Source organism: Pleurodeles waltl, chromosome 4_1, assembly GCF_031143425.1.
Source record: "Pleurodeles waltl isolate 20211129_DDA chromosome 4_1, aPleWal1.hap1.20221129, whole genome shotgun sequence".
NCBI lineage: Eukaryota > Metazoa > Chordata > Amphibia > Caudata > Salamandridae > Pleurodeles > Pleurodeles waltl.
This window is the reverse complement of record NC_090442.1, coordinates 370168843-370183368: the sequence shown is the minus strand read 5'-3', so window position 1 is coordinate 370183368 and position 14526 is coordinate 370168843. Positions and strand designations below refer to the sequence as shown.

The 14526-nt window shown below is 43.4% G+C and overlaps 1 protein-coding gene across 1 annotated transcript in view; it reads left to right on the top strand.

The window, feature by feature from the left end:
* Window positions 1–14526, top strand: part of GYS2 (glycogen synthase 2) — a 498387-nt gene that overhangs the window by 28884 nt on the left and 454977 nt on the right. The window contains exon 2 of the mRNA XM_069228538.1: window positions 6627–6808. Coding sequence (XP_069084639.1) covers window positions 6627–6808 — 182 coding nt within the window. The remainder of the gene's footprint in view (window positions 1–6626; window positions 6809–14526) is intronic.

The window sequence follows — 14526 nt, the reverse complement described above, 5'->3', positions numbered from 1 at the left end:
GGATAGGTCTTGTGCCACCAGAGGCAGCGACGGTGATGCATCCTGCTTCATGTGACATCCTCTACGGGATCAGGTTCAAAGGCACCACAGCTTGGGAGCCATGTCAGGTCGGGGCTGTTTGGAGACCCTCAGAGACGTTTGATAGCTGATGTGCCCGATCCTTAGTAAGCCACATCCACGCCGCTCAGGAGTATGAAAGAAGTCAGTTTTGTTGGTGAAGACCACACAAAGCCGGGCCAGAAACCGCAATCTGTAGGGAAAATTGAGCACACAGAGTTTATGTTCAACTGCTTTGTAGGTATGTTGCTGTACCTGTACTTTTCAGTATAGTACTTTTAACAGACAAAATGAGCCCTTCTGAGAACCACATGAAGAAAGAGAACTGACTGGTTTATAGATGGTTTGGGCAGTTCATGTAGTTCTCCTAGTACCTTTCCTTGCCATGGAGAACTACAGGAACTGATTGAACTGTGAAATCTGTCATTCTCACTCTGGTTGAATAAAAAAAGGGCAGATTTCACCTATTTTGCATTTCATTAAATAGTTATGAACCCCCTTTTAACCAAAGAGGAGTAAGGGCCTCAATTAGAACGCAGTGGAGTTGGAGCATGACCTCAAATTTGTGGTGGCCTAGTCACATCAAACTTGTGGTTCTCCAGCCTCATTTAGTATTGGGGTAGCTGCTGGGTTGCCAGTAGTGTAGCCCCCACTGGCACCTCAGCCATATAAAGTGTGAAAGTCATTTCCTCCATCATGTGTAATTTCCACGGGAGAATTTTCTGCCGAGGGAATTGCATTTGCCAAACTCCAGATCAGGCCCAACAAATTCAGTGAGATAGTTCTGAAGCAGAGAAATTCAAATATTTTATAAAAGAAAATGGTTAGTATGAACGAGTGTTCTAACGGTCTCTAATTACATTTCTATGGGACACACGGCCCGCCCCCTCCGGTAGTGAGTTTCTAGGTGCAGCTCATCATGTTACTTAGAAGAGATGTTTCTTCAGAGCAGTAGTTATTAACCGGCGGGCCGCAGACGCCACGGGTCCGCGGCTGTTTAGAAAATGAAATCATTTGAGCAAATATACATTAAAAAAGCAAATTGAAGGCTTCAAATTAGGTTGGTATCCTTAGTTTGATATGGAGTTCAAGTACAGCAAGTAGTTGATTGTGGATGATTGATGGCCTCAACTGAAGCCCTGGCATAGGCCGACAGAAAATAGAACATCCATTAAAAGCAAAAAAAGACAGTGATAAACTGGAGTTAGCATATCACTTTGTCTTTTAGAAACGATAGCAAAATTTGAATAACTCCACCTTCCCATTACAATTAAACTTCCAATTTTCATATACTTTTTCATATGTATTTAGGTAAAATATTTCGTAAATTGTGTAATAGTTTGATGTAAACTTGCTTCTGTATTTACTCTCTTGTTTTGACGTTACAATTATAGAGATTGCCAAGGCAAAGGATCTCAGCTTCTGTAGTGATTCAGTGGGGATCCACAACAGTCAAATGTTTAGGAACTGACTCTTTAGAGCAAGGCATAGGAATGGGTGGGTGGTCCCAAAGGGCTAGCCAGCTTGTATTTATATCTGCTCCCCGCCCAATGAATAGCTTAATGTTTGCGACTTGTTTTTGTTTCCTTATTTGGTTATGTGAAAGCATTTCAGAACCATGAAAATGCACTCCGTATAAAGTAAGTAATGCATGTATTTAAAATTTCAGTCTTGATGATGGCCGTGTCATGGGTGATCTAAGTGGGCATTGTAGGTATTTTGGTCAGGCACAACTGACACCTTCCTGCATGCTGTTGGAAAATTACTGGCTGAGCTAGAGAAGCAAAGGTCAGGTTGGTGGTGGGAAGGGGGAGGGCACTAGTTGTGGGGGGGCGGGAGGATTGGTTGCACTAATATCCTGATCAACACCTGCACTCACACCTGCACCTGTGCTGAAACCTGTATCAGCAACCTTGTTCACCTTACTCACATTTCCAGTAGAACCAGGAAACCCACTCACAATTACACAGCTAACAGCACTTGCACCATTAATCTCACTTGCATCTGCACTCTTATTGGTTCAGTAGCTCCACTTGGATCATAACTAATAGACTGCACCAGTAACTTTACACGCATCTGAAATCACACCTGCTTTGCCACTTGCACTTACACCCACAACACTTACACTTGCACTGGCTCTTGTTGTCACAGTCACATTACCACTACCCTCAGTGAAATCACTCACACCTTCACTGGCACATGCACCCGTAACCTCACTTACTCCTGCACTTGCATCTACAGAATAAACTCTTAAACGCCTCGCTCAGACATGCGCTGGCACTAGTACCAGAAGAGGCTATCTCACATGTATTCATACCTTCACTGGCATTTGCATTCATACTTGCACGTACACCTTTATTTACACCTACACTTATGCTTGCCCCAGTAACCTCACTCACATCTGCACTCAAACATGCACTGGCACTAGTATTCACCTCAGCAGTGATATCTGGACCAGTAACTTTCAAACATTCACTCAAACATGTGTTGACTGCACTGCAATGTGCTGCACTGTGGCCTTCATGACGCAGGCTAGGGTACTCACCACATGCAATCACACCGTCAGATACATGCCATGGTACCGGAACTGCCCATGGTGACATTGCGGTAGCAAGGTGCCATAGCACTGATACTGTGTGAGGGCACACATCATCCTTTACCACAGCAGGGGCAGCATGTACACCAGGCCTGTCAAGGAAACCAGGCTATGAGGTTGAAGCCAGTGGGCACTACCCAGAATGTGAGTGCTGTTGTTCCAGCACATCACCTCCCAGTCTTATTTATGCTCAGTATAAATACATTTGTACAGATTGTGGTATACTCTCTGTTGCCAGGGTTTAGTGTGGCTTTGACTCTTGAGAGGTAATGCCTCAAATGTGTCATGCCCCTTCATAAACAATGGTATAAATAGTCTATTATCTTTGGCTCATCTGCATATAAGATTTATGCCATACTGTTTTGTTCTGTGTTGTTGAAAGAAAGGCATTTATCCTGAGCCAGGATGCAAGGGATTAAATGTATAAATGTTGGTGTGTTAGTTTGCTCGTTCTACGTATTGTGTTATTAGGGTACTTCGATTTATACTGCTCTAGATCTTTGGAGCAGTGGTAATATTCCAGCTTGAGAAAAGTATATCTTATTTATATTAAAACAAATAAGAGGCACAATAAATAATCTGCATTTTATTGATAAGTTAATAACAGAATCCTTAGGAGGCTATGTTGCATCAAAATGTATATAATATTGTCAGAACAGAGATTTTGGGGAGCTACAACATTTTTAGAATCTGGGATATTATTACTCTTAAATCTGTTGAGGAAAAGAATAGAAAGATGTGTGGCAACTAAAAACTTTCTGTCTGACATCCTTGGTGTACAATTAGGCCCTCACCACAAATTAGGCTGATTAGGATAGGAATTCACAACACCTAACAAATACCTTAACCGGGAAAAGGTATTTGCAGGGTGTGGTAAATTCCTAATTTTCAGGGTTTTCAACTGGACAACGAGAACTAATATGCAGAATCAGTCTTTAATTTGCCTGGCCTTTTCTCCAGGTATATTTTGGAAGGTTTGCCCTGCTACACTGTCAGGGGGAAACTGAAAGGGTGTGAAAATTATCAGACTATTTATAATTCCGATCTTTGTGCCAACTCCTTTACAGAAAAGTCTGAATTTAGACATGAAGGGGCATATTTAAGAACCTCTAGTGCCACCATGTTACATATTGAGTTATGATAATACATATAGTAATGAGGACAATTTTAGTCTTGCAAGGCGTCAGCCCATCCGCATTCCTAGAGGGTCGGGACATAAATCATTATCTGATGTGAGTTCATGCAACCTTTACTGGGACTGGGACAGTTGGCGGTGACGAGTGGGGCAGTGGGAGACTGAAATAAATGGGAGGAAACAGAAGTCCTCAGGCTATCATAGTAGCAATTTTGGTGCACAGCCTGGGAAGATTGGTGTGCTAAGCCCCACCCAAAGAAGTGATGAGACCAACGCCACAGCTCACTCCCTTAAATTTGTATATATGTGAATGTGCAAACCAGGGTAGTGCTGGCTGTGTACCATCCTGCAGCCTTGCAATGAATGAGTATCTGCCTGTGGAGCGGTGCCATGGGCCAGATGGAGGACTTGAGGTTGTTTGAGCTCAAGGTATGGAACTCAAATACAACAAGCATTTGCAATGCAATAGGTCTCGCTTGAATTAGAGCTATTGGTGTTGTAAATGCACAACTGGACTTAATAAATTACTCAACCCTGCCAGATAATTTGGTCCTTTCTGCCACATAATTCCAGTGGTCCTGTATATAAGTAAAGCACTGCCATTTACCTTCTTCCCTTATCTGCAGCAAAAAATGAAAATATTGCCATGATTAATTATATTTTTGTATATTATTATTTCCCTCCCCCAACGTAATGTGGGGATTTAGAGATGACCTAGACAGTAAAAAAAGGTCTTGCGGTGACATATGGGCAAAAATTTTCTGTAAAAGGAGAGTACAACTAATATTGTAGTATCTTGACTGTAAGGCTCAGAACAGCCCCTAGAGGGCACCACTATCAAAATAACTTTGGTAAGAAACATGGTCATGTAACCATGCAGTCAGCTCCTAGAGGGTATAACGATGTAAAAACAGAATGGCAAACAATAATGCAGTGTTACCATATATGTAGTCCCTAGAGGATGTAGTGCCTTACACATTTTCAGGCTGGCAGGCCTACTGCTACACTCTCACAAACAAGGCCCTTAAAACACAAACTACTCCAAGCTGTAAAACAGTTCTAGCTATGAGAGAGCTTAACTTAAAAAGACACTGAATGGTGGGCGAGGTTACTATTTTGGGGTCCCCCAAGACCTAGGGTATGGACCCAGAGACAACGTAGATAGAAAGAGCGCACTGTGCTGAACATTTTAATGGTGGTTCCATTGTCCTAGGACCACCACACGCTGAGTTATGGGCAAAATTATTTTGTAAAATGAATGCCCTGCAAAGCATTATAGGGCAATTTTCTGAGGGCAGCAAATATTGTAGTATTTTGATTGTAATACTTAGAACAGCCCCTAGATGACACCATAATAAAAACAGCATTTATAAGAAACATGGTCATGTAACCATATTATCAGTCCCTGGAGGGCATAACAACATGAAAACAGAATGGCAGAAAGTAATGAAGTGTAATCATATATGTAGATCCTAGAGGGCATAGTGCCTTACACATTTTCAGGCCTAGAAAGTCTACAGCAATACTATTACAAACAAGGCCCTTAAAACATAAACTACTCTCAGCTGTAAAACAAAAGTTCCAGACGTGAGAGAGCCTAAAAATACAATCAATAGTGGGAGAGGCAACTATTTTATTGTCCCACAACCTAGGTGGGGACCCAGAGATGACTCGATAGAAAGAGAGTGTCATGCTGGAAGGTTTTGTGGTGGTCCCACTGTTGTAGGATCACCACATGCTGAGTTATGGGCAAAACCTTTTGAAAAAGAAATGCCCGCACAGCAATATGGGGTGAGTTTCTCGAGTGCTGTGAATATTGTTGTATCAGCTCTCCCGCTGTGCCGGGAGAGCTACTTTAAGGAGTTCTGTGTTTGTTTCTTTTGTAAAAGCTCTAGTTTGTATATTTTTCAACTGCTAAACTGGTAAAGTGGTCCTCATGTAAAACGCTCCTCCAATTGAGTTTGCGCTATATGAAACTTCACGTAGTCATGTAAAGCGCTCCTCCAATTGAGTTTGCGCTATATGAAACTTCAGTTCTACTCTGATCGAGTTTGTGCTATGTGATCCTTTTAAAAATTAAATAAATAAAATAAAACCCAGGCCTCCAGCTTACAGCCTTTGTGCTCAGACATCACAAAGAAACAGTGGCATCCCCAAAACAAGGAAGAGGGAGAAACAACATACAGCCGGGCAGCGTGAAGCAGCGAGGCAAAAGAAAAATACTATGCTACAAAAAGGTATCTGACCAATCATGCAATAATCCATGTAACAGGGTCAGTCTGCAAGGACTAACAAAGCAGCCTCAAGGCGGGACAAAGGTAAAGCATTTACCTAGGAAATCAAGGGGATTTTGAAAGACAGACGCAGGAACAAATAGAAGTGATGGGTGTGAGATGGTTAAATCCCACAAAGTGGATTACAACAGGTGGAAGACCAGCGCTTGCACACTTCTAAACTCGACTAAGCTCGACCTGAAAAGGGGACCCTAAAATAAGCGTGGGGTCAAATGTTCTTGTATCTCTGTTACATCGTGAAGTTCGACAGTAGTATAGATTTCATGTGACCTCTATGTACACATTATTACTACATTTTAGAGTTGGCGCCTAACTACAGATTAACCCGGATGTTAACTTTCTATGTTAAAATCTGAGCTAGCGCAATTTGTGTTTGATTCCTAAACAAGTATTAAAACTTTCACCTTTTTTTTATAACGAGGGCTTGGATTTTAATGTCTCTTTAACTATATAATGATTGACACAGATAATAGGATATGTGTGATATTCGGATAAGATATTGGCCAGAATGCTAACGTGAATCGTACCTACATTGTTTCAATAGTTGGCGGCATCTGCACTGTTATCCAGACAAAGGCCAGGGTCACAGCCGATGAGTGGGGAGAAAACTATTTCATGATTGGTCCCTACTTCGAACACAATGTGAAGACTCAGGTGGAAATCCTTGAACCTCAGAACCCTGCAATCAAAAGGGCCATGGATGCATTGAATGGAAATGGGTGTCAGGTAAGGAAGATGTGATTTCCATGGCAACTAATCTGATGTTAAGAAGCTTACCGCCTGCCTTAATGCTCTTGAAGTATCTTTCAATTTACATATTGGCTAACATCACAGTGCGGCCGGATCAGGAACATTGGCCAAGCGCTGCAGTGGCAGAAGTAGCACATTAAAAGTTATTTTTGAGAATCAAAGTGGTCTATCCAATTATGTGTTTAGCGGCAGGTGTCAAAATCATTTTAATTGAACAAATCTTCTAATTGTGCAATAATAAACAATGGTGAACCACAACCTGTTTCAGCGGGATAGTCTCAGACCTGCATCTCAAATGTTTGCCTGTAGCTTTGGGAGCACTAGCGGAACTGTATTACAAATGAAACTACGAAAATACTTTAAATAGCACTATCGTGAGCGGTGGAGTAATTCAAAACTCACATTTGTGCTAAATCTAAAAAAGTACTTTTGAAACGCCAGACATCGTTGTCAGCATTTAGAACAGCCCCTCTACTGTTACTTCAGTTTCATGTGTTAACTTATGAGAAATATATGTTTATGATCATGTATGTATGTTTGTAGGCATGTGGTGGCTACCAAGTAACGGCGCCCTGTGCATCAAAGGGTTTTAGGTTGGAGAGTGCAGGAGAAGCAAGCGGCGCACCGAGATCTTCCAGGGCAGAGGTTAGCAGTGCAGAGGGAACGGATGCCCGGTTTGGTTTTACGGGAAGGATCAGGGCGGGGGTGGGGGGGGAGGGTGTCAAAGCTGTCTGTGGCAGAGGGGTGTGAAGCTGTTAAAGAGTAAACATCGGAGCATTATGCTCTAATAAAAGTACTACGCAGTGCTTAATTTGTGCTTGTTGTTTCCGGTGCTGAACACCAGCACTTATTTCTTAGGGCCGGGCTTATCCTTCAGCCTTAAGCATTTGCTGCAAGCAAAAGACACATATGGGAAAGACGGAGGAAGGGAAAAACGAAAAAGCGTCACAAAGGGAGAAAGTAGAAAACTGCAAGAGTGAGCTAAAGGGGCAGGGAGTGGCTTTATATGGATTAAAGAGGCCCGAGATGGCTTCAGGATTACGCAGCCTCAGTATTCCATGTTCACACATTTAATTGCAGCAGCCGCGTGTTTAAGAGGAGGGCTTTGAGCACCAGCACCTTTTTATTTACGAATTAAGCACTGGTATTACACTGTTAACAAAGAGACTGCATATTAATGGGGAGTACCGGCAAGGTGCAAACCCTGCACACATAATTACCAGCACCATGCCGCCACACCCCGGCAGAACTGTGCAATTACAAGATAACTTCCATCGTGGGCAGTGACTGTATGGACCTGGGTTTTCCAGGCATAAACACGTATGGAATTACCCATTCTATTGGGGTTCAGTGCTACTGCTTACCACCTGATTCGAGCGAGTGGCAAATGGGAGAAGTGGATTCCGTGAAGGGCCGGAGTGGGAAGAACAGAGAGGGTATGCACCCACCTTGCCACAAAAGGGGTGCGGGAAAGGCCGTGGAACTTAACCCGTGGCTGCTGTTTTATATCGACTGCTTTATTCCGTCCGGTAAACTTGGGTCTGGTGTTTCCCACTCGGCCACTCATCATCTGGCGGGGATATTCCATACAGGTATTTCGCCCCCAGTGACGCGTAATAAAGGCCTTTATGTTGGTGCTGCACCAAAGTTTTATTCTGAATTTATATAAGTGAATGTCTTTTAAATAGTGTTTTGGGATATATCTGATTATGTAACTCATAATTCACCTTCTATGCTGCCAGCTGCATAAGGAAACAAACATTGAGAAACCTGGTAGCAGTTGGATTTTTATAAGTGAAAGTGTTGATTGCAAGCGAACTGTGTGTGTGTGAGAATGGATAAATGAATCAATGAGGCTGAGGGGTACGTGAATGGAACAATGAACGAGAATGAAGGTTTGTATGCCAATCAGTGTGTGTGAAGGTTGATCGATAACTGGGTGAATTGATGAAAGTGTGCATAGCAGCTTTTATGGGGTGATGAGTGGGGATGGGCGATTGACGAGTGAATGGCTGAATGGCTAAATATGCATGGGTGATGAATGGCTGAGTGAATTCGTGCCAGAATTATACAAAATGTAACGAATCAGTTCATTTATTCATGTATAGGAGTGTGTGAATGCACTGATGAATAAATAGCGTAGTGAGAAAATCGACTTGTCAGTGAGGTGGTAGGGGAGAGATAAATGAATGCGTAAATGAGGAATGAGTTTGCATATATGAATGGATGAATAAAAGATATGTAAACATGGATTGTTCAACAAAGGGTGCTTTTGCACAATTTGTGCTACCAGTGGCATCAAGGCTCTAACGGTAACATTGAGGTACTGCCATAACGTTCAAAAACTGGTACTAACATCAGGTTGCTTATGCACCATTGATGGGATGGAAATACAGCCTGGAGACGAGACGCTGGTAAATTGGTCCTATGGGGTGAGGCAGATGTGGAAAAGGTGTAGATTAAACAGCAGTTTATGCATTTAAGAAGCTTGTGTCACTGATCTACAGAGAGCAGGATAGGAGCCAAAGCAGAGGGCTGCATACGAGGAGAAAGTTCCTGCCCTCTACCCCTTATGCAGATATTTCTTTTAAGTCTCCCAGATGACGAAGCCTGTATGAATGCTATATTGTTAAGGTCTAGGCCTGGAATTGCATAGTAGAAGCACAACACAATAAATATCCCACAACCAACTTCGAAAAATAGAGAAAATTGTAACTAAAAATTTGCTACAAAAGTATTAAAATCCAAGGAAGAGAAGAGATATATGGACTATATGGACTTTTAAGTTATAGGGCAAATATTGCTGCAAAAAAGTACCATGGTAATCAGACATTTCTGTTAGTAGTTGACCAGGACGTATGCATGATTTCAGGTTAACTAGGATGGAGTGGAGGTCAAGTACCCCAAGCATGTCACTCCTGGTCAAAGATTTAACCTTCTGGCTTAGTCTCTCAAAGGGAAGTAGGAATACTCCAGTGGCACAAGGCTGAAGGCTGTATCTACCCTGCAAATTCCTCTTGAAGTTGGATGATGTCCACTGTTGTCGCGCCGCACCGCGCGGCGCGGCGCGAGCCGAGCGTTCGGCACAAGCCGAGCGTTCGGCTCGGGCCGCGCATCGCGTTCTAAAGACGCGGCGCGCCCCGAGCCTTTCCTGCACCCTGCGAGGCCCCAGAACTTACATGGGGCCTCGCTCTGCTCTCTCCCTCCGTTTTGTTGGGGTCTCCTGACCCCTCTCACCTGTTGTGGCTCCTTTCTTCTTTCTTCTGTCTTCTTTCTTTTTTTTGGGGTCTGTTTCTTGCACTTTCCTTTATGTCTTTTCCCCCTTCCCAGGTTACCCTTTTCTTCCCAGCATTCCTCCTTTCCTATTCTCTATGGTTCTACTCCATTCTATTCTATCTACTTTTCCCTATCTAAGATGGTGTCCCTTTTCTTCCTGTGGGTCACTTCCTGTTCTGTGGTATTTAAGGGAGGTGTTTTCTTCTTTTCTTTGCGCTGCAACACTCTCTGTTCAGATGGTGTCTTCGCTCCTGATTTCCTAGCCTTTTGGTTCTGGAATTTGCCAATTCTGTGTTATTTGACTTCAGTTCTTTTTGATTCCTGTTCTTCTGTTCTTGTTTTCAGGAATCTTCTGTGAATCTTCTGTTGGAGGTTTTTTCCCCTTCTTTGGAAGTTTTTTTTTCCCTCTGGCGCTATTTTCTGAAGGTCACGGTCTGTTCTTGGCGTTTCCATTGCCTACAGCACCGTGGCTACCAGAAAGAGTCGCCCCTTTTTGGGCCAAAGCCGAACCCTCAAGATCCATGCCACTAGATCTGCAGATTCCAGACGCAAGCAGCACGTGAGTCGTGACAGATTGCAGCGCCAAACCATTCCAACGTCTTCTAACACCATGGATGACACAGTGGTAGCTGCTGCAGATCCGGATCAATCTCTCCTGACGACAATTCAGCAACAAGCTCAAGAATTACAACAACTACGCAGTGAGAATGCTGCGTTACGACAGGCTTTGGCTTTCCGTAGTGGTGATGTTCCGACGCTCTCCGCCTCTACCCATCGTTTTTCTGGTGAACCAACCAAACTGCGTGAGTTCCTTGATTCATTAACAGTGTACTTCGCCTTCCGACCCACCCAATTCTCCCATGACAGAACAAAAGTGGGTTATCTCATCAGTGCCCTATCCGGTCCTGCCTTGGCCTGGGCAACCCCGATGGTATCATCCAACGATCCGGTATTGTCGGACTATCCCGCCTTCGTGAATCGCTTCAAGCAAATGTTTAGTCGTCCGGGATTGGAGGCCTCAGCGGAAGAAGCCTTATGCGATATTCATCAAGGCTCACAAGATGTCCTTCAATACATAACACGCTTTCGTCAGCTAGCGGCAGAGACCACCTGGGTGGAACGTACTTTGGTGACTTTGTTTCGTAGAGGACTCAAAGAAGAAATAAAAGATGAACTAGTACATTCCACCAGAGTGGAAGATCTTCGTGGCCTGATGGATCAAGCCCTTTCCATCGAGTATCGCCTTCAGGAACGGAGATCGGAGAAGAGAAGGAGTAGAGGGTCTTTCCAACCAAGCACTTCACGAGTTTATCCGCATCGTTCTGAGGAACCTCGCCCCCCTGCCAGAGACATCGAAGGAGAACACATGCAGGTGGATACTACTCGAGGCCCTCTCTCCGCTAGCGAGCGGGAAGACAGACGAAAGAAAGGGTTGTGTCTGTACTGCGGTTCTGCCGGCCATGTGCTTCGTACCTGTCCAGTACGTCCATCAAGGCCATCGGGAAACGCCACTTCCCGTCCTCTGTAAGAAGGGAGGGGACAGGATTATCAGCTATACCTTCCATCAGTTCCTTTAATGACAATACCACATCCTTGTTTATAGTGCCAGTCATGTTACAATTTCCTGATGGCCGTCAAGAAAAGACTATGGCACTACTAGATTGTGGAGCTAGTGGTATTTATATGGATAAGAAGTGGGCCACTACTCAACAAGTTCCTACACAACCTAAGGAGATTCCCGAACAAGTACACACAGTGGACGGATCCTTGATATCCTCGAGTCCAGTTGATACAACTACACTGATGGTGAGTTTACAAATCGGTAACCATCAAGAACACATCTCCTTTGATCTCATAACATCCCCCAACCATACCATCATTCTTGGAATCCCGTGGTTCATCAGACATAATCCATATGTGAACTGGGCAACCCGGACGGTCTCCTTGTCTTCACAGTTTTGTCACGAGCACTGTTTTGCTTCTGACAAGTATTGGTCACCTAAGAGATCAATAATCACGGAAGGTACTACCGGTTCGACCATTAATACAGTCCAAGGAGTTCCTGAACACTATTTGGAGTTTCAAGATGTATTCCAAAAACCCTCCAGACCTGTGTTACCTCCACATCGAGATTACGATTGTGCTATTCCCTTGGAACCTGGCACTATCGTTCCTTTTGGAAGGATGTATTCCCTCACGGAACCTGAAAAGGAAGTACTAAAGGAGTACTTGGAAGAAAATATACAAAGTGGTCTTATTGTTCCATCGTCTTCTCCGGCCGGGGCTCCTCTCTTTTTCGTACCCAAGAAAACAAAGGATCTTCGCCCTTGCCTGGATTTTCGAGGCCTGAATAAGATAACTATTAAAGATCGTTATCCTTTGCCTCTCATCAGGGATATTCTAGAGGCAGTCAGAGGAGCTCAACGGTTTACCAAACTAGATCTACAGGGAGCCTACCACCTTTTACGCATTAAAAAAGGAGATGAGTGGAAAACAGCCTTTAGGACTCCATTTGGTCACTTTGAATACAGGGTAATGCCTTTTGGTCTTACTAATGCCCCCGCAATCTTCCAGAGATTTATGGACTCAGTGTTTTCTGATCTTCTCAACCAGACAGTTGTAATCTACCTAGATGATATTCTTATTTATTCTAGAAATCCCGAACTCCATTCTTCCCATGTGAAACAAGTCCTTCAACGACTCCGGGCACATCAACTATTTTGCAAACCAGAGAAGTGTGAGTTTGACAAGACGGAAGTCAAATATCTGGGTTATCATTTAAGTCCCACAGGCGTAGCTATGGATCAAGAAAAGGTACAAGCTATTCTAGATTGGCCTTCTCCATCTTCTATTAAAGAAACACAATGTTTTCTAGGATTAGTGAACTTCTATCGGCAATTCATCGCAGACTTTGCAAAACAAACTAGCCATATAACTCACACTTTAAAGAAGGAAAATCTAACTAAAGAGTTTGTCTGGACTAAAGCGGCCGAAACAGCCTTTCAAGATTTAAAGAAGGCATTCACTCAAGCTCCCATCTTAAGACATCCAGATACCAACAAACAATTTATTGTCGTTACCGATGCTTCTGAAAAAGCCATTGGAGCCGTTCTACTCCAACAACAAGAGGATGATGGTCTTGAACATCCTGTTTTCTATTTGTCTCATATACTCTCTATTGCAGAACAACGTTACTCAGTACTGGAAAGAGAATTGTTGGCTCTGAAAACAGCTTGCATAGAATGGAGACAGTTTCTGATGGGTTCCAAGGAGCCTTTTGAAGTGAGAACAGACCATCGTAACTTACAATGTTTACGAAATTTCGTATGCCAGAATAGTCGTCAAGCTCGTTGGGCCTTCTTCAGCCAGTATGATTTCTACATTACTTATATTCCTGGCTCCCAAAACATTCTGGCTGATGCTCTGTCTCGTCGTTATCCAGATTGTACTCCTGCCCCAGCTCAACATCTACTGGAACCTAATAAGATCATTGGGGTAGCTCAGTCTTTTCTGGAGGAGGTACAACTGGAATATTCCAATCTATCTGATGACGAAGTAGAGAAATTAAGGCCTCTATTACATAAGAGACAAGGATACTATTATTATCAAGACCTGTTATTCCTCCCTACTAACAGAGTTAGAGAAAAAGCATTACAAATGTGTCATGATTCAACGGTTGCTGGTCATAGAGGCATCAAGGCCACACAAGAACTTCTTTCACGATTTTTCTGGTGGCCTACCTGGAAACTGGATATTGAAACATACGTTCAGGCTTGTCCCACATGCGCTCAAGTCAAGATTCCCCGAACCAGACCTGCAGGATTACTCCAGCCTTTGCCTGTTCCGCCAACTCCATGGCACACCATCTCTACTGATTTTATGTGTTCGCTACCACCTTCAGCAGGAAACCGGGTAATCATGGTCACTGTGGATTCCTTTACTAAAATGGCTCACTTCACTGCCCTGAAAAAGCTACCTACATCCCAAGAACTAAGCCAGATATTCATCGACCATATCTTCCGTCTTCATGGACTTCCACATACCATTATATCTGATAGAGGACCTCAGTACATTTCCCGGTTTTGGAGATATTTTTGTAAAACACTTAATATCAATAGAGCTCTGTCATCGGGCTTCCATCCTCAGACCAATGGACAGACCGAGCGTCTGAATCAAGGATTAGAACAATACCTTCGTTGTTTTTGCAACTCTACTCAAAGCAACTGGAAGACTTATCTCCCTATTGCTGAATTCTCCTACAATAATTCTGTCCATAGTGCCTCCAAGACCACTCCTTTTTTCTGTTCTTATGGCTTTCATCCTACCTCTTTCCCTACTTCTTCTCGGTCTCCCTCTCCCCTGCCCGCTATTACTTATTTTTCCAAACGCCTTCTACAAATCCATAGACTAATTCGATC